At 34.4% G+C, this 18,749-nt stretch overlaps 1 protein-coding gene across 3 annotated transcripts; it reads right to left on the bottom strand.

Annotated features, from left to right (window-relative positions):
* Window positions 1-1,282: 1,282 nt before the first annotated feature.
* On the bottom strand, window positions 1,283-13,976 carry LOC106059608 (nuclear pore glycoprotein p62-like). Of its 3 annotated transcripts, none has more exons than XM_056044708.1 (9): window positions 13,778-13,975; window positions 11,176-11,379; window positions 9,970-10,365; window positions 7,308-7,449; window positions 6,308-6,461; window positions 4,783-4,967; window positions 3,252-3,363; window positions 3,062-3,128; window positions 1,283-1,598 (listed from the first exon to the last, which is right to left on the bottom strand). In XM_056044708.1, the coding sequence occupies exons 1-9, from the start codon at window positions 13,809-13,811 to the stop codon at window positions 1,507-1,509; spliced, it is 1,386 nt and encodes a 461-aa protein (XP_055900683.1). In that variant the 5' UTR covers window positions 13,812-13,975; the 3' UTR covers window positions 1,283-1,506. The 3 variants fall into 3 exon arrangements, with proteins under 3 accessions (XP_055900683.1, XP_055900685.1, XP_055900684.1); XM_056044710.1 differs by having other exon boundaries at window positions 9,970-10,038; XM_056044709.1 differs by lacking the exon at window positions 1,283-1,598 and adding an exon at window positions 1,911-1,976 and having other exon boundaries at window positions 13,778-13,976.
* Window positions 13,977-18,749: the final 4,773 nt, after the last annotated feature.

Raw genomic sequence — 18,749 nt, 5'->3', positions numbered from 1 at the left:
CAAGTAAAATAAAGCCTCAATAAAGTACTAATCAAGTAAAATAAAGCCTCAATAAAGTACTAGACAAGTAAAATAAAGCCTCAATAAAGTACTAGACAAGTGAAATAAAGCCTCAATAAAGTACTAGACAAGTGAAATAAAGCCTCAAGGAAGCAATAGAAAAAGAAATAAAGCCTCAATAAAGTACTAGACAAGTAAAATAAAGCCTCAATAAAGTACTAATCAAGTAAAATAAAGCCTCAATAAAGTACTAGAAAAGTGAAATAAAGCCTCAATAAAGTACTAGACAAGTCAAATAAAGCCTGAAGGAAGCAATAGAAAAGTAAAAGAAAGCCTCAATGAAGTGCAACAGTTAATTACAGATGACCCTTTTCTAACAGTCAAATAATGATTGACTTTTTAAAAAAAATTACCAAATTAATTAGAATCACCAAAAAAAAAAAAAAAAATTTCAAATGAAGTAACTGACAGGAAAACTCAAGATGAACTCTCAACTATTTGTAAGATGGTACTACCATGTAGTTCTAGTCCTTAGAAAAACATGGCAATTAAAGAAATGTGTATACAAATTGTCCATAGTGACTTTTAAAATAAATTAATGTATAAATCTACTATTTCGTCTTCTATGATACTTCTAATCCCTAACTTATGATGGCAGTGTTTGCCCGTATAAGTTAAACTGGAACACATATTTTGCAATGCTAGATGATGAAATAATGTTTAACCTTTATAAACCGAACCTGGTGTCCTAGGTTTAAATCTCAGTGAAGACTGGGATGATGAATTTCTGGATTTTTCGGGCACCCCTGAGTCCACCCAACTCTAATGGATACCTGACTATAGTTGATGAAAGTGACTATAGTTGATGAAAGTAAAGGCCGTTGGTTGTTGTGCTGGCCACATGACACCATTTGGTGCTAGAGACAGATGACCTTAACATCATCTGCCCTATTGATTGCAAGGTATGGAAGGGGAAGTTTACTTTAGATACTGAACCAGAAGCATTATTATTATTATAGCTTTTATATAGCGCTACTTTCATGCTTATAGCATGCTCAGAGCGCTTTGGTCCAATCTCATTTGTGGACCAGTGGGGGGAGGGGGTATCTAGGAATTGGTTTTCCGTGCTGCCTTTAGGCGTTCAGTAAACGCAACTCTGCCGGAGTCGGTTGAGACATTTGTCTAAATGAGACCATCCAACAATGTTTTTTCCCAAACTATTTTTAGAAACATAACTGTTGTACAAAGAAATATTTATGAGGTAAAACATGTAGCTAAAGAATTTTGATGTTGATAAGGTCCAGGCATTTTTACATTTTATTTACCCAATGTTTAGATATCAAAAAAAAAGTAAGCGAACAAAAATCATGGTACAAAATTCTTGGTCAGTTGTCAGAATACTCTATGCATGTGATGACACAGTGCCCAGTGTGTCGAAACAACTTCGACTGTTTGTATGGTGTGAAGGAACATGTTTCTAACATCGAGTGGAACCATCTCAAGGCTTCAGCTGTAAGCCAAGCGGAAATACTTTTCTTGTTCCCTTCTTTCGATGTCCATCTGCTTCGAGATTTCTTCCACGCGCTTCTGAAGATTGGCTGAAAGCATCATTTTTAAGTTAACAAGTTTTCATCAATGCACATTACAATCAGTCAAATAAATCAACATATGGGCCTAATATAAACATATAAAGAAACTGGAAAAGAAAATCTTGCGACACACATTTCCTAACCAATCAGATCATTTTGAGACTTAAAATGTCGCTAGCATCAGCTTCTGAAGGTTGGCTGAAAGAATCATTTTTAAGTTAATAAGTTTTCATCAATGCACATTACAGTCAGTCAAATAAATCAACCAATGGGCCTAAAAAAAACATATAAAGAAACAGGAAAAGAAAATCTTGCGGCATACATTTCCTAACCAATCAGATCATTTTGAGACTTAAAATGTCGCTAGCATCAGCTTCTGAAGGTTGGCTGAAAGAATCATTTTTAAGTTAATAGTTTTCATCATTGCACATTACAATCATTCAAATAAATCAACCAATGGGCCTAATACAAACATATAAAGAAACTGAAAAAGAAAATATTGCGGCACACATTTCCTAACCAATCAGATCATTATGAAACTTAAAATGTTGCTAGCATCAGTTAGGTAGAGCAATGATTAAGTTTCATCAGAAAGATACATAAATAAATAAAACCTACTTTGTTACACTCATCAGCTACATTATCTACATTTGTTTAAGATAAGATATGATAATTTTATTGATCCAATCAAATGGAAATTCAGTTTGACTACAATTGACAACATCAGCACAACTACTGTACAATAACAGTATCGATGAAAAATTCAAACATTCACACACGAAAACACATACAAATTCACAACCAGCGCTTTATGAATTTGACTTCTATGTACTTATTGATGACGACAGCTGATCTTGTAACACTCTGACCGATAGTGGGATAAAGGAGTTTTTAAATCTTTCTGTTTTAGTCCTATTGGAAAGGAGACGACCATTTCGTTCAGATCTTATGTAACAGTGGTTTAATGGGTGCAGGTTGTCCTTTCATCTACAATTGTTTCCAAAAAGTTAACGTTCTTTTTAAATGTCATACTAATAGGACAATGACACCTACTTTTCCAAAGAACATGAGCACCTAATTTTTTTTCCCTGCAAAATTTTCAAAAAGATTTTTGATGTACATGTTACTTCGAGGTATACTCTGAATAACTTGCACTGACCTATAACAAGAAGAGAATGCTATGGACTACCTTTGCTAGTTCTGACTCAGCGACAATCTTTGGTCCATGTGGAAGTGTCTGCAGTTTTTGATGCAGAGGCCATGGTGATCTGTGAGGTCTAAAAAAAATATCATTGACCCTCGACTCCGTGGGGAACACGTGTGGGTAATATAGGCTGTCATGGTCATGACTCGAAACATGTTCTACAGGCTAGTTAAGCCGTGGACCGTACCCCCACCCCAATAGAAACAAAGTCATTATGGCCTCACACAAAACTTAAGTAGTGAAAAAGTATTTTTAGACCAGCACTGACCTGTATTTCTATCCACCCACATCAGAGACATGAAGTGTGCATTTAATATCTTTGTGATCTGATGGACCTGGGAAATAATTCACACAAATTAGAGAAAGCTTTTTAATAACAGAAAGTATCTGGCTCTTTTATTTATTAGGATTTGTTTTCAAAAAGATTTAGCCAATAAGAAAGATTGAAACTATCTTACTGGATCATCTGCTTCAGGTTTGGAGTTATTGGCATTGAGACGTTCTATTATCTCCTTCAAATCCTGGCCCATTCGTTTCAGTTGGGCATCAAGACTTTCTGCCAGGTTGTACCTTTATAACATACAAGAAAAAATTGACCTTTATAACAAAAAAAAAATTATTTTAGTGAGTTATCTTCCTTATCATGTAGCTTTTAAATTTTTATACTGGTTTCTCAAAAGTCATGGCTTAAAAAGAAAAATGATTTAATATGGTGCACGTTTTATCCATATATTGAGAAAAATGAGATTTAAGTCCACCATAGAAGCAGTAAAAAACTTGCCATCTAAACAAGATTGAAACTACTAGACTGACTAGAATTTCTCCTGCATTCTCTATCAATCAGAACAATTTATCTCACAAATGATGCTTCAATGGTAACTCAATGCAGCACTTTATCAATAAGTTAATAAAATGAGTTATTTAAGTTTCAGTGACAATTTTGAGCAGTCCCAAGAGTAAAGAGCTGTTTCCCAGATGCAATCAAATGTACATAGAAGAATCTCTAAGTCCTGGGGGTGTTTCTGCTTGTCACAAAAACCTGGGTTTTCAATCAGCCGCATAATGATGACAGTTTCCCTGACATGCTTCATGTGATCTAATATTTTAATGTTCAAATGAATTCAACTAACTTTGTTCTTCTTCTTCTTCATCGTTCTCATTGTTATGTTGGAGTGTTCATATGACTAGACCAATACATGAGATGAACTGCGCAGAGGTTTCCAAATCAGGGAGCTCTCCATATAGTTTTCTTTCTATTGGGGTGATTTGGGGCCAATGTCTTATACGGGCCTCTTGGTAGAGAGTGCAGTTTTGGAGGACGTGGTCAGCATTTTCTGGTGATACTCCACATGGGCAGATTTCACTGGTTCCAATTTTGAGCTTCCGGAACATGTGACGTCGCATTCTGTTGTGTCCGGTCCTGAGTCGAAAGATTAGACGTTGGTCTTGTCGGGATAGCTTATAGTAAGCGTCATCTTTCTTGTGATTTGGATGAGAGCTCGTCCATTTCTCATTTATTTTATCTACAATTAATTTCTTCATTTCTTCTGGATAGAGTGCAGAGTTTACTTGTGAGTTTGTTCTCCCACTCTTGGCGAGTGTGTTAACTTTGTTCTAATTATAATCTTTAGTATTACACTTGCTACTTGCGTGAGGAATAGTAGGGAAATAGCCCAGTCTACAGAGTGAGCTGCCCAGTTTGTGCGATAATTAGGAAAATAATCTGTTGAGACTTGAATTCAACTCAACATTTGATGGTAATCCCTTAGCATTATGCTTTACCAATACTTAGAACATGTACATGCCTATGATGACAAGCTAATGGCATTTTTCAATGATACATTCAAGGCAACGATAAAACCTTATCACTTGTGAAAGTAATTACATACATTTGTTCCTTTTTAATGTAAACTTGTCAATCAACTTAAAACAACTTACGTGTGTGTTCCCTCTCTATGTAAAATTATCAATCAAATTAAAACAACTTACGTGTGTTCCCTCTCAATGTCTGCATGTTGCTGATAACTGATTGGTGGCAGACTGTCCAGGGCCTTCTCCAGAGGCACTAAGATGTCCTCCAGCTCCTTCTGTTGAGACTGGACAAAGTCCAGTTCATGGTCCAACTTTTGTTGGTCCAATTTGACCTTTTCCACATCTTGGTTGAGCTGTACAATCTTGAGTGAAGTGACAGAAACAAAATTAATGTCAAGAGTCTGGCTAATTTATTTTCAACCTCAAGCTAAATAAAGCTTCTAAAGGCTTTACTTTATTGTGGAGGGAGCAGTGGCTGAGTGTCTAAGCTTTTGGCTTCTAGAACTGAAATCTGGGTTTGAATCTCGTTGAAGAATGAGATTTTGAATTTCCGGATTTTTAGGGCGCTCCTGAGTCCATCCAGCTCTAATGGGTACCTGACTTTAGTTTGGAAAAGTAAAGGCAGTTGGTCATTGTGCTGGCCACACAAGGAACCTACTCATTAACTGTTATCCAAAGAAACAGATGACCTTAACATTATCTGCCCCATAGATCACAAGATCTGAAAGCTCAATGTCACTTGTTTTAAATGGCCCCCCAAAAAAAAGGAGAAAAGATGCTTTTGGATTTCAGTCATCTGTCATGTTCAGGTCTCAAAAACTATAAGGGGTATTGAAAATCTGATTTCACTATGGTCTGAATGATGCTTGAATAATGTGCAAAGCTAACTTTTACTCTTCTATTTGTCTTTGTAAGAAAAATCATTTGTTTATCTGCCCTCAAAATAGCCCCTCCTCAGAAAAAAAACTGTAGTGTGCTTGAGTTTTCAAAAACAAATACCATTGTCCTAGTGCAGATTTCAGAACACTTGTAAAGCATGAAATGTGGGGGAAATATGCAGGTGGTAACTGGGTTGGAGTAGTTATGTGAAACACTGCACTTATCCTGAATCTTTGGAATGGAAGACATTATTATTAAAGCATGAAATAAAAACTTGAAGTTGTATACAACACTTGTGTTCAGCTAGCTATCAAATGGTTAGTTGTTTTTTTTTGTTTTTTTTTAACTTTTTGAAACATAGCGCCAAGGTTTTGACACATTCTTTTTAATCCCCCTGTATTTGAAATTTTTTAAAGTCAAGTGTTTGAGGACTATGAATTACAAAAAGGCAAACAGTTATTTTTATTTTAGATATCCATTTTTTTTACATTTTGTTAACTGTCAAAGATTATAGAAAATATATATATAAGCATATATGTTTTAAGCACAAAAATAAGTTATTATCTAATGAAAGCATTACCAACAAATGGTCTAATGAAATAGTTATGATTAAAAAAAACCCAGTATGCACATAAATGTACACCTTTTTTAAAACTAAATTTAACAGACAGTAAGTGCTATTTACAAAAATGTGCTATAAGAACAGCAAAGCAAGCAGGTTGCAGGTTTGGATGAGGACCTGTAAGAGAGAGAGACGCTGAGAGAAACATTAACCCCCCTCCCCCTACAAATGGGACAACAAACTTAACATCTCTGAGCTTACCTTTTCCCCGTTCTCCATGACAACCCGGTCCCAGGCATTCACCTGCGTGGCTTGTTCCAGGAAATACTTTTCCTGCTCCTCCAGTTCGCCAGTCCATTTATTAATCGTGTCCTCCAGCTGCCTGAAGGTCATGGGTTTCTGGGCAGGTGGTAAGCTGAAAATATCAAGCTTCATTCGTACTAATACTCTAAGTGAAGTGGGACTTTTTTTGGCTGAGCTGTTTTGGCGCGGTGGTCGTTTTGGCACAAAATGTTTTAGCCACATTCTAAATGGTTATTTCATTATGTATTTACAAAGAATGATACATATATATTTTATATGAGTGTCTGTGTTTGTGTTGTTATATATTTTTAATGTAAAATACAATAGTAATTTTTATCCAGTAGATTTTGGTTTTAAGTTTGTTGTGTTATTACTGTTACATCACTAACATTATAATGTGTGTGTGTGAGAGGCTAACTTTGCTTGAACTTAGCTTGGCTACCTATCAACGGGGCTTGAGGTTCGACACATGACTCAACCACAGTTGCATTTACTGAGCGCCTAAAGGCAGCACGGAAAACCTTCTCCCAGATACCCTTCCCCAATGGTCCACAAATGAGATTGGACCATAGTGCTCCAAGAATATTATACGGATGAAAGTTGCGCTATATAAAAGCTATAAATATAAAGCAAAAACAATATTTTTTTATTATAAAAAGTTTTGTGTTTTAAAAATTTTTGTGAGAACTTATCGCAGTCAAATGTCATGTGCCCTATTCTAAAGCATCCAACCAACAATTATTCAATTTATTTTCAGGTACCTTTACCAATACTAATTATTTACTTGTTATTTTTCTTATCAGTGATCTATAGATATTATACATATATATATATATATATATATATATATATATGTACACACACATCCACCCTTAGAGATTAAGAACCAGTGGTCAAAAATGCATCCAAAAAAAAAAAAAAAAAGAGAGTCCAAAGGCTACACATGAGAAGTACAAACCTAGTTGTTGCCAGGCTAGTGGACGTCTGTAATGTTGAAGTCACAGTGGTTGCACTGGTAGACGTAGCACCAAACCCCCCAAGACCTCCTAAAGTTGAAGCTGCACTGCTCTGAGGAGTTGAGCCAAAGCCGAAATTGAAGCCTGGATATATATACGAAACAAGTTAAAATCCTGAATTAAAAATGCTACACTAAATTTATATATATATAAATAATGCCGAGGACAAACGCGGACGTCAAAAAGAGAATCTAAATCGGCCACCTGCGGACAATGGTTATGCTTGCCCTGGAAATGGCAAAATAAGTAGGTCACAGCTGGGGCTGCGCACCCACAGGACCCGAAGACAAGCCTTATTATTATTATTATATATAGTATATATATACTGGACAATGGTTATGCCTGTAAATGGATGTGGCAAAATATGTAGCTCCAAGCTCTGACACCGTAGCCACAGGAAATACTTTATTCCTCATTAATCTTTAGACTCAAAGACAGGCCTTATTATTATTATTAGATATAGTATATATATATATACTGGACAATGGTTATGCCTGTAATGGATGTGGCAAAATATGTAGCTCCCAGCTGTGACACCGTAGCCGCAGGAAATACTTTATTCCTCATTAACCTTTGGACTCAAAGACAAGCCTTATTATTATTATTTTCTGTTTTTCATATGTTAAATGAAAAAAAAGATGTTATGGAACTTGAAAACACGTCATAAACAGTCACCGCAAGGTACGATATAGGAAAAGTCAAAGCAATGAAGCAAAGAGATGTGTACTCATTCTTTACATTGATTAACTTTTCTAAATTATTTATATTGATTAACTAGTACTGATACATGGAGGCCAATACAATATTATTGATTAACTTTTCTAAATTATTTATATTGATTAACTAGTACTGATAAATGGAGGCCAATACGAGGCAAGCACAAACTGGGACGTCCTCGTATTACTTGGCACCACACCTTCATGGAGGACCTCAAAACAGTGGACACCAGGATGGAGGAGGCTTCAGACATTGCCAATGACAGATCTTTATGCCCAATGCGCAGAACGGCGCAGGAGGAACTACGTCTAAGTCTAAGTAAGTACTGATTTGGTCCTAATTACATCATTATTGTGCATGCTCACTAAACTGAAGTTAATTAAATTGACCTTAAAATATATGTTCATCTTATAAGAACAAAAAATAAGAGTTAAAAAAAAAGCCAAAAATTAAAAAAAACAAAACTCTCATGAATGTAAAATAGAATATAACTATTATGTTTTATAACATTAATGTAGAATAGAAACTAATATAATTCAAACCATAACTCTAAGTGAAAAAAGAAGCGAAAAGAAATACCTATATAACGATACAGCTTTAAAATGCTCAGGAGACGACAACTTATTTAGAATACATTTTGTAATCTACTTCAAGTTCCGTTGACATGTTTGACGGTCACTAAGTTTTAAGCGTAGTATAGTCATGAAGCATATATATATACTAAATTCCATTCTACTAAGCAAGCAAAACTTAGGTAGAAAAAAGGTTTCAATATTGTTTTTTAATCAAACGTTTAGTTTGAGCTAGTGTTAGGCTGGAAGTGTGCACGTCAGGCTGCTAAGAGTGAATCTAACAAATCCTTTACTCCACTTAAAACATTGTCCTAATTTATTAACACTTAAAGCAAAAGAATACTGTCAAGTGAATTAAGTTGAATACTTTAATAAAATAAAGTGTAAACAAGTAGAGCTGTATCTCTGAATTAGAATATTAAGTGTAATAGGTTCAAACGTATCAATATAAATAAACAAAGAAACAAATAAGAACATTTTCTATTATGATCTTCCTCTATACAGTTCTACCACTAGCTATGCTTCCAGATTATTCTAGTAGCCTCAAGATAGAAGCAAAAATTTCCTGAGCAGCTTTGAGCTTTACATGAACTACTAAAAAAAAACATTTCCTGAACTTATTGAAATATAATTAAATATCTCATTACCAGTTACTTTTATGTCGACATGCCAGAACCTAACCTAAACCCAATCTTAACATTGCATAAACACTTATCAATAAATCCTCTTCTTTTCAGCAATTGAACAATATTATTTTAGCAAAAGTATCAATTTATAGTCCTTCTTTTTTTTTTTACTTCTAACAATCAGATCAAGCATGGGTAGACCAAACAGCTTATGGTCTAAACAAAGAATAACTCTCTACTGCCAACCCCTAATCTCAGTGAGAGAACTTGTCGCCCTATGCAACAAACGGTGCAGGATGACCTAAATCTAAGTAAAAAGTATACCAACAGCATTTTAAATTCTTAAATATTCTTAATATTCAACTAAAACAAAAAATTAGCATTTGATGGCCATCCTTTTAGCAAAAATTATTTGAGGGCCATCCTTTTAGCAAAAGTTATTTGATGGCTATCCTTTTAGCAAAAGTTATTTGATGGCCATCCTTTTAGCAAAAGTTATTTGATGGCCATCCTTTTAGCAAAAGTTATTTGATGGCCATCCTTTTAGCAAAAGTTATTTGATGGCCATCCTTTTAGCAAAAGTTATTTGATGGCCATCCTTTTAGCAAAAGTTATTTGATGGCTATCCTTTTAGCAAAAGTTTGGTTTTAAAACAAACTGAATATGAATTAAACATTAAGAATTTATACCTGTAGTTGAAGTGGTCGTAGTAGCCGATGTTGTGGTAGGTGTAGTTCCTGTGGCCCCAAAACTAAATGCTGTGGAAGGTGTGAGAGAGGAAGTTGTGGTCAGCGTGCTTGTAGCTGTGGAGGCAGGGGCAGTCAGCAATCCACCTAACAGAGAGCCGCTGGTTCCACCGGCTGCAGAATATGCTGGTGGAGGTGCTGCGGCGGATGTGGCTGTCTTGAATGCAAACCCAGAGGCAGCACCAGTCGCTATGCTGCCAGTAGAAGTGCTAGCTGCTGCCTCAGAAGTTGTCGCAGGCTGCCCAAAGCTAAAGCCGCCAGAGGTGGATGATGCTTGAGATGTCGGCTGTTGGGACCCCAAGCTAAACCCACCGAATCCAGTGCTTGTGCCATTGACAGCTGGGGTTACAAAAGGAAAATAATTTTAAATGAAATGTTACTTATTTAATTCAAATTCAATTATTCTAAAAGCTCACTGTCTCTTCATTGTCATAAATGTGAAAAGTTTTTATGCTACTAAAAATCAAGTTTTATATGAAAAAAAAATAAATAAATAACATAAATGTAATATAAAGTTACCCTAATAATACAATTAGTGAATGTTTCCCAACTAATACAATGTGTTAACTGGACCCTATTTATAAATACAGCAAGAAAAAATTTTCAGACCTGTGTTGTATCTTCCAGGCCTTTTTTTTAATTAGTTCAATATATTAATATATAATATCTATAAATGAAATAATATTATGTAGTGTTTTTATCATATAAAAACAAAACAAACAATAAGACAGCCTTTCATTTATGTTGTCTTTTCATTGCTTTCTCTGTCTCCCTCTTCTTTTCCCCGGTACAGTTCCCTGAAAGAAATTCTTGACAAGCCATGAAGACCTTGTAATAAGGAGAGTTTTAGTTTGCTTTGTTTTTATAGTAGTTAGCAGGTCATCATGGGTTCCGATTGCTGTAGTAATCCTGTCTCTAATCTCTTGGTTTGTGATACAGTTTTTGTGTGTGACACCAAGGATCTTTAGGTAGCATCTTTAGGTAGCGTCCTCATGACAAAAACAGACCCATCTACTTAATTTGTTTTACCCAAAGGAGACAAGGCTGTTGTCTACTGTGGGCCAATAGAATCTTAGCAGTACTCTTAAAATTAATAAAATTATAGCAGTGAAAATATACATCAAAGCAAAAGCCATAAAAGATAATTACGCTTTGTTGTAGCTCCAAAACTAAATCCTGTAGATGCTGCGGATGACGAAGCCGGGGCACCTGCAAAACTGAATCCTCCAAATCCCCCTGAAGTGGTAGAAGGGGTTGCCCCACTAGTTGTGGTTCCGAAAGAAAAGCCAGAAAATCCACCGCTGCTTGGGGCTGCGCTGGTACCAGATGCTGCACCAAAGGAGAAACCAGTACCTGAAAAGCAAAGGGCCAAAAAACTATTAAACAAAGCAAGCTAATGTAATGTTTGGACTTTTAGAAGTTAGATGAAATGCTAATTGAAATACATTTGCATATAACATTTACTTTTTCTTTAATGTTTTCTATCACAAAACTAACAGTCTATAGGTTGCCAACACTTATTAGGTACTGATCAAGTATAATGTTTTTTTTTCATATGTAAAAATGAAATGAATTTAAAATTGATCAATAAAATTGGCATGGAGTTACTAATGCACTCATCTCATCAGTCCTTTGATTTTCCCTACACTGTATCTAGAAGGATGACTTCCAAGAGTGTGTCATGACTAAAGATATGAGGTAAAGAGCTCAGCTTTCATCTCTTCGCAGTATTGAAGAGTTCCTCCTTTTTGCCAACCAAAGTGTTGGCTTGTAAAAGTACAAACTTATTTGTACAAGTCTACTTTCCTGGCATTTTTTCAGTAGTGTTTACTCTTAAAGGCTTGTTTGAGCTTCTTTCAACTTCATGGTTCAGTGTCCAACTTTGAGGACCATAAATGAATAGGAGTAGAGATCCCTGACAAAGAATACAGTTTTAAATTTACTGGGAAGCTGATTTTACTCATTGAGATTTTCCAGTGTGCTTTTTATGGCAGCAGATGCCAAACTTGAACAGGTTCATATATATCTCATGTATTTATCCTCCATCTCTAGTTATGTTTGACTCTAGTAGTCATCCTCTATGGTCAACCCGCGACTGGCACAAGAAAAACTGGTCGCCCCCACCTCCGTTACATAGATGTAATAAAACGTGACCTCAAATCAGTGAACATCAATACTGACCATTGGGAAGACATAGCTCTAGACCGCAACAGGTGGAGAGATACAGTGACCAAGAAAGCTATGGACAGTGAAAGTACATGGGTCTCAGCCCAGGAAGAAAAACGCACAATCCGAAAAACGGCCAGCTCCTCTACCACCGAAGCAAAAGCCACCTTAACCTGCGCTATCTGTGGATGGGAGTGTCTCTCCAAAATAGGGCTCCACAGCCACATGAAGATGTGTGCTCTGAGATGAACCATAGTCGTCCTACGACTGAAGGAGGCCAATGAATGAAAGAGTCAACCTCTTCTGATGTTCGGACATTCTAAAGACAATCTCTTATATCTCCAACTGATTTAGGCCTACATGCCAAATTCTCTAGATATAGCTGCAGCCTCCAGTTTTGATGTAAGATCTTGTACCTGGTTTGCATTTTCTCCGATGAGATCTTAGAGATTCTAGATTAAATATATATATATGTAAACCTAAGATAGAAAATAGACCCCTGTTTATCTTAAATTATGCAATACTTTTGGTGAAGCTAGGAGTAGTAAATATGTAACACACCAATGTGGTTGTTCAGAAGTACTGAACTTGTTTCAGGTTATAATGAATATATTAAATTATTAAATCTAGATTAGATTGTAATAGTATAATGATAATCTTTACTTTTATAACATTATTAAATATATTGATATTATTATTAAATTAATATTTATGTATGATACTATACTGTACTCATAACGAGATGAAAAATACGTAGAGACTAGAATCACTAGATCTATACTAGATACTTCTATTTTCCGGTCGCGCGAGATTTTTTTTGGTTACCGGAACCGGTAGTATTCGTGCGGCAGTATTTAAGCCGATAACAATAGAGATTTCGTTCCAGTCTGGTTTTGTCTTCAAAATCAGACACAAAAGGATAGTCAGAGCCCTTTGTTTGTTCAAGGATCGGATATCAGTTAATTCTTTGGATTTATATCAGTGCTTTTCTATCGTCTTCATTGGAGTTCCAGCGTGTTGAGCATAGGGCAATATAATTTATATTATAGATCTATTCTAGATCTATCTATAATCTATGAATAGTATGATGAAAAGTATGATGTGTCTCTATGTCTATAGACCACGAATATAATTTATATTATAGAATATTATAAATTATATTCGTGGTCTATAGACATAGAGACACATCATACTTTTCATCATACTATTCATAGATTATAGATAGATCTAGAATAGATCTAGACATGATCTAGTTAATCTAGTTCATAATGATAATCATCATTCAAAATCATTGACATCATTATCATAGAATAGATTCATACTCAATGTCAATTCAATATGAATATCATTATGATTATAACATTATTATTTATAATAGTTAAATAATAAATTTAGAAAAATTATTAATCTATTTTGATAGATTAGATCTCTATTTTTTTACAAAATTAATCATAATTAAATTATAAATTTAAATAATTTTAATTTAAAAATATTAGATTAAATAATATTAATAATAATGAATAATTATAATGAATAATAATGATGACAAGTTCCGAAGTTGACAAGGGTAGATCTAGATCCCAACCTGCACTAGAACTAGGTGCACCAAACATGCTCATCTTTAATGCCGATCTCCTTTAAAATGTCGCGTAGATCTAGATTTGTTATGCTATTTGAAAATCAACCTTAGTATAACAAAAAATCGTTTCTCTAATCTAGACTCTAGAATCTATGGCCCAATTGTTTATCACCGCCTTCGTTGGAGAATTAGCGGAAGTCTATACTTTTACTATTTCAATAATTAAAGGGGGACAATTAGAATGTAAGAAAAAAAAATATAATCATAAATATATTTGGCATTTAGACTCAATATATTGGCTAATATTTTGAATCAAAAAAAGTGTTAGATTAGTTTTTTTGATAGAGTGGGTATTGAGTAAAATAAAATTATAATGATATTATATATAATTATATAAATGATTTATAACATGATATAAATTAGATTTTATACGTAGATATAATTAAACGGGGGTCTAAATGCTTCATTAAATTAAGAGTTCTAAAGATACTTAGCCTCTAGTGAAATCTAAGATTTTTTTTTAATTTACTTCTTCGCAATTTTTATCATTTAGATCTAAATATTTCTGTGATAGATCTAGATCTATATAACATTAGAAGATAAGATCAATCTAGAGTCGTTTTCCACCTAATCCTTTTTAAAAACAAAAACGATAAAAAATCTGGCGATATAACAATATTTGTAACTCCTTGCATACAAGATTTTGATAATACAAACAAGATCACCACCATTCTATTGTTTGCTGTTATTTAGATTCTCTTGATCTAGATCTAAATTTTTGTCTAATAAAAAATCTACACTCTAGTTCAGCTAGAGTCTTGTTTTGGAAAATGTCTTGCAATCATGCACGTTTTTTAGGAAAAACTGTTTTAGTTAGTCGAAATCAGATTGAACCGGCATACAACATACTCGATAGGTAAAAATTGTTTTTATAAAGAAAAAAAAGGGCAAGGTCATCGTCATCAATTTATTTTAATTAGGTCTAAATAAAAATTTTTTTAACTTTTTTTTTTGATAATATAATAGTACTTCTAGACCAAGTCTTATTTAAACGTGTGTCTTTGTGATAATACAACCTGTCCATGTATTAATCATTTTAATGATTATTGATTATATTATACATTATATTATAGTATTTATAGTATGAGTATACAGTATAGTAATTTAGTGTAATACTATAGTTAAATAGTAATACACACTTGGCTTCAATAAGTTCAATTCAATAGCAGAATTAGGATGACTGCTTGTTACTTGCACTTGTAGCCTTGCTTGATTATGATGTAATGTTATTAGATAATCTACAATGTTGTGCTCTCCCTTCCCTCTGGCAGCTCTGGACTGTCAACACCATTTTCCAGTTTGAACCCTGCCCACTTCCATTCACTACAGTCCTTAAGAAGGTTTGGCTAGGACTAGGCCTAGGATCTTAGGATCTAATAAACTTAATTTCTGAAGGAATGAAAAAAAAATGCAAATTAATCATTTTTTTCGTTTCATCTTGATTTAGAATAATTTAGATTAAATTTGTTTTTTTTAAATTAGTTTGTAGCTAATTGAATCTTATAAAATGTTTAAATAGAAACATTTTAAAATAACACTTATATATAAAAATAGAAAGTAGCAGAAATAACAGTTCAGAAGCTTGTAATAATTTAATAAATTTTGTCAAATGATTTTTTTAAATACCATACATTTTCCTGTTCTTGGGTAAAAGATGTGCCTATAAAATGTATAGTAAAAAAAAATAAGTAGTCATTAATGATACAAGATTTAGTCAAAATTCAGTAGTGCTCGAGTTGTTATCAAAATAACAACATTTGTTAGCATTACACAGGATAAGGGAACACAATTCTGTTGTGTTTTTAGGGTTAGGGTTTGCAGTATATTGTTATTATTATTATACTAGTGGTAAGCGTGGTCGAGAGGCCAAGTGCGCTTGAACTTGGCTTGGCTACCTAGAAGGCGGCTCGAGGTTTAACACCTGACTCGGGCAGAGTTGTGTTTACTGAGCGCCTAAAGGCAGCACAGAAAACCAACTCCTAGATACCCACTTCCCTCCCCCCCCCCCCCCCTCCCCACACACACACACACACTGGTCCACAAATGAGAATTGACCAAAAGCGCCCTGAGCATGCTATAAGCATGAAAGTAGCGCTATATAAAAAGCTATAATAATAATAGTGGTATCACTGAGTTGAAAAATTATAGTCTGAATTTCCATTGGTTTGGACAAATAAAATTTAAAATCTTGTCATATTATTTATAATGTGAACACTATGTGGAAATCTGGTTTAGCATTGAAAAATGAAGTTTTGAGTTACTAATAAAGCAAGGAATTTTATTTATCTAGACCATGAATTTGATGGGGGAAAATTGATATTGTTAAATAAATTATATAATTATAATTATTATATACTATGTTAAGTCTCTGTAGTGTAAGGACATGGCAAAAATTACATACCAATATGAAAATGTCTATTTTTTTTATTTTTTTTGATGTCTGATTTAATAGATATATGTTGTTAAATATTAGTATACCACAAATGAAAAGATTTCTACTCTACATTTAAAAAAAAAATACTGTTATAAATCTGGTGATGACACAGATGGGGGTAGTGCTGTGTGTTATTAGACTACGCAAATCGCCCTTAGCCAGTGCTAGTCGAGCTGTGACAAGTGACAGTACACACCAGTTTAGCAAGGTCCTGTGTTGTAAATATTACGCACACAAGTCAGGGCGAATGTGATCAACCAAAGTGGTCAAGCAACGTTCCATCCTTATCTAGAAGGCCTGTAGGGACCCTATAGAATAGCAAATGTGTCAAGAACTTGAGGTTATCTCGCAATGGGACCAGTACGAGGCAACATCAGAACAGCATGGTGTGTGTAGACGGTCTGGAAACGAAGCAAGGTTTTTGTACAGTCAGTGATGAGTGCTATATTTTTGCCAACTGTACAGTATTTGTGATGTATTTGAAATTAAACTGTTACTATTACTTTGGCGCCCTGAGTTCTTTGAGTTAGTTGTGTTGTGTGGTGCAGTTTGCAGAGAGCCTGGATAGTGAGAAACGTAACAATACGTTTTCTACATTATTTAATAAAATTTAGGGTTATTAATTAAAAATAAAAATATAAAACTATTTCTAATCCCCTTTTACAATTATTAGCGAAATATCAGCTCGTAAACCTGTGCACCAGTTCAAGGGCTTTAATGACTAATAGATGTTTAGTGGTCCTGAGCAGGGATTTGAAAAAAATCAAATATCTTTGCTATTTTTTTATTGTTTCTTTAATATTTTTTTATTGTTTCTTTAATATTTTTTATTGTTTCTTTTTCAGAATTTTGAAAAGAGAAAAATTTTTCACTGAAGTGAAAAGAAAAGAAAGATATGAAAAACCTTTTCTCACAAGGAATCGTCTCGCATATGAAAGGTGCAGAAGAATCTATGACTCAGAGATGAAACGCAAGATTTCATTCGTTATGAGAAAAAACAGACCTGACCCTTTTTTGAGATAAAATTCAAAATCCGGGAAACTAACCCAAAACATTATGTACATGAACACAAAATATATATGTCAACATTTGTTTAATACCAATCAATACATTCATTTATATGACCTTTGTTGTTTTTTTCTGTTTTGTTTTGTTTTTTAAAAGTGTGTTTGTTATTTTTATATAGTAATGATTGTTTTTAACTGGCAAATATTTCAGATGATCACAGCAGAAACAGAATTTTCTTGACAATATCTAATATCAAGGCAGAGCACTCTATGCCTTTATTTCACCAATCTTAAATGGTATTCTCCCTTCTTGTTGGCTTTAATCATGTGTGCAATTATAGTGTCTGCCAAATCATGTCCAATGTCAAGAAGAAAAAAAACAAAACGTTTCAACATAGCAATATGGTGCACTTCACTAGGACATTGAAATAAATGGGAAAGGGGGGGGGGGGGCTGGCTTAATAGGGATTCGAGCAAATGTCTCTCTTTGAATGGCAGGTCTATAAACAATTTCTTGATGTTCACTTTAAAAATGCCCTCAGAGTTCCTCATTGTCACTCGCGTTTAAAAAAAAAATCTTAGTCTAACACATTTTATTAATAATGGAATATACTGTGTACTGTATTATATGATTATGCACACTTTTGGTATGCACACTGGACTATCGTCTGGTCGTCTTGATGGTCTTATTCCCTGTCCGCTGCCATTCCCCGTTGTCCTGCGGGAGGTTTGGACTAGGATGCAGATTGTCTTCAACTCTGAAGGAACATCCTAAACATTTAGAATATTTACAAGTAAAACGACACAAGACCTTCGTTTGAGACCTAAATGGAAAACGACTGCTTTCATTTGATGAGTGGGAAGTAAAAGGTTGCGACTTCCAAAATAAGAACATGTCCTCTTCTTGCCTGATGCCTGGGAATGAGACCTCCAGACAGAGATGTCAGTGCTCGTAAAATACCTCCCTTTGGTTGATGATCATAAAAATACACAAGCTTGACCATTTAGGGCACTAGAAAGTTAACACTACTACATGTAGAAATACAATTAAATAAGTTTTCATTGCATTTTCCAACTTGACATATTATAAGGACAGGTACGCAATATATGGGCTGTGTTGAATGGTAATGCTAGAGTCGATTTTGACTGTCTGCCCCTGGAGGTAGGTTCTCATAACTATCTACATGAAGATAACGAACTAGGCTGACAACGTCGCTCTACATTATAGCTCCAACTACAGATTCCGATTCATGAAGTTTTCCTATAATGCCATGAACAATTTCGAGTCTGTATATACTCGTTTGAAGGTATTATTCGTAGGTGGCCTACTGATGGATAAGGTATATAATTTGAAAAAGGCCATAAGTTGTTTTTAAGCAGGGGGAGTAAATCCCTAACCTATTAGATTTCTATGAGCTAATCAAAGTTTTATCAAAATGTTTCATTAGACTGTTATGAGCCTAGCAAAAATATATTC

The sequence above is a fragment of the Biomphalaria glabrata genome, chromosome 10 (assembly GCF_947242115.1).
Source record: "Biomphalaria glabrata chromosome 10, xgBioGlab47.1, whole genome shotgun sequence".
NCBI lineage: Eukaryota > Metazoa > Mollusca > Gastropoda > Planorbidae > Biomphalaria > Biomphalaria glabrata.
This window is presented reverse-complemented; position numbering and strand designations above follow the sequence as displayed.

What these genes read in the sequence shown, in the direction of transcription:
- LOC106059608 (XM_056044708.1), bottom strand. Translation starts at nt 13,811, where the DNA reads ATGAGCATGTTTGGTGCACCTAGTTCTAGTGCAG. An exon ending in TACGACCACTTCAACTACAG is followed by an intron (nt 7,450 to 9,969) that starts GTATAAATTCTT and finishes ATATATATCCAG; the next exon opens with GCTTCAATTTCGGCTTTGGC. An exon ending in AACCTGAAGCAGATGATCCA is followed by an intron (nt 3,129 to 3,251) that starts GTAAGATAGTTT and finishes ATTATTTCCCAG; the next exon opens with GTCCATCAGATCACAAAGAT.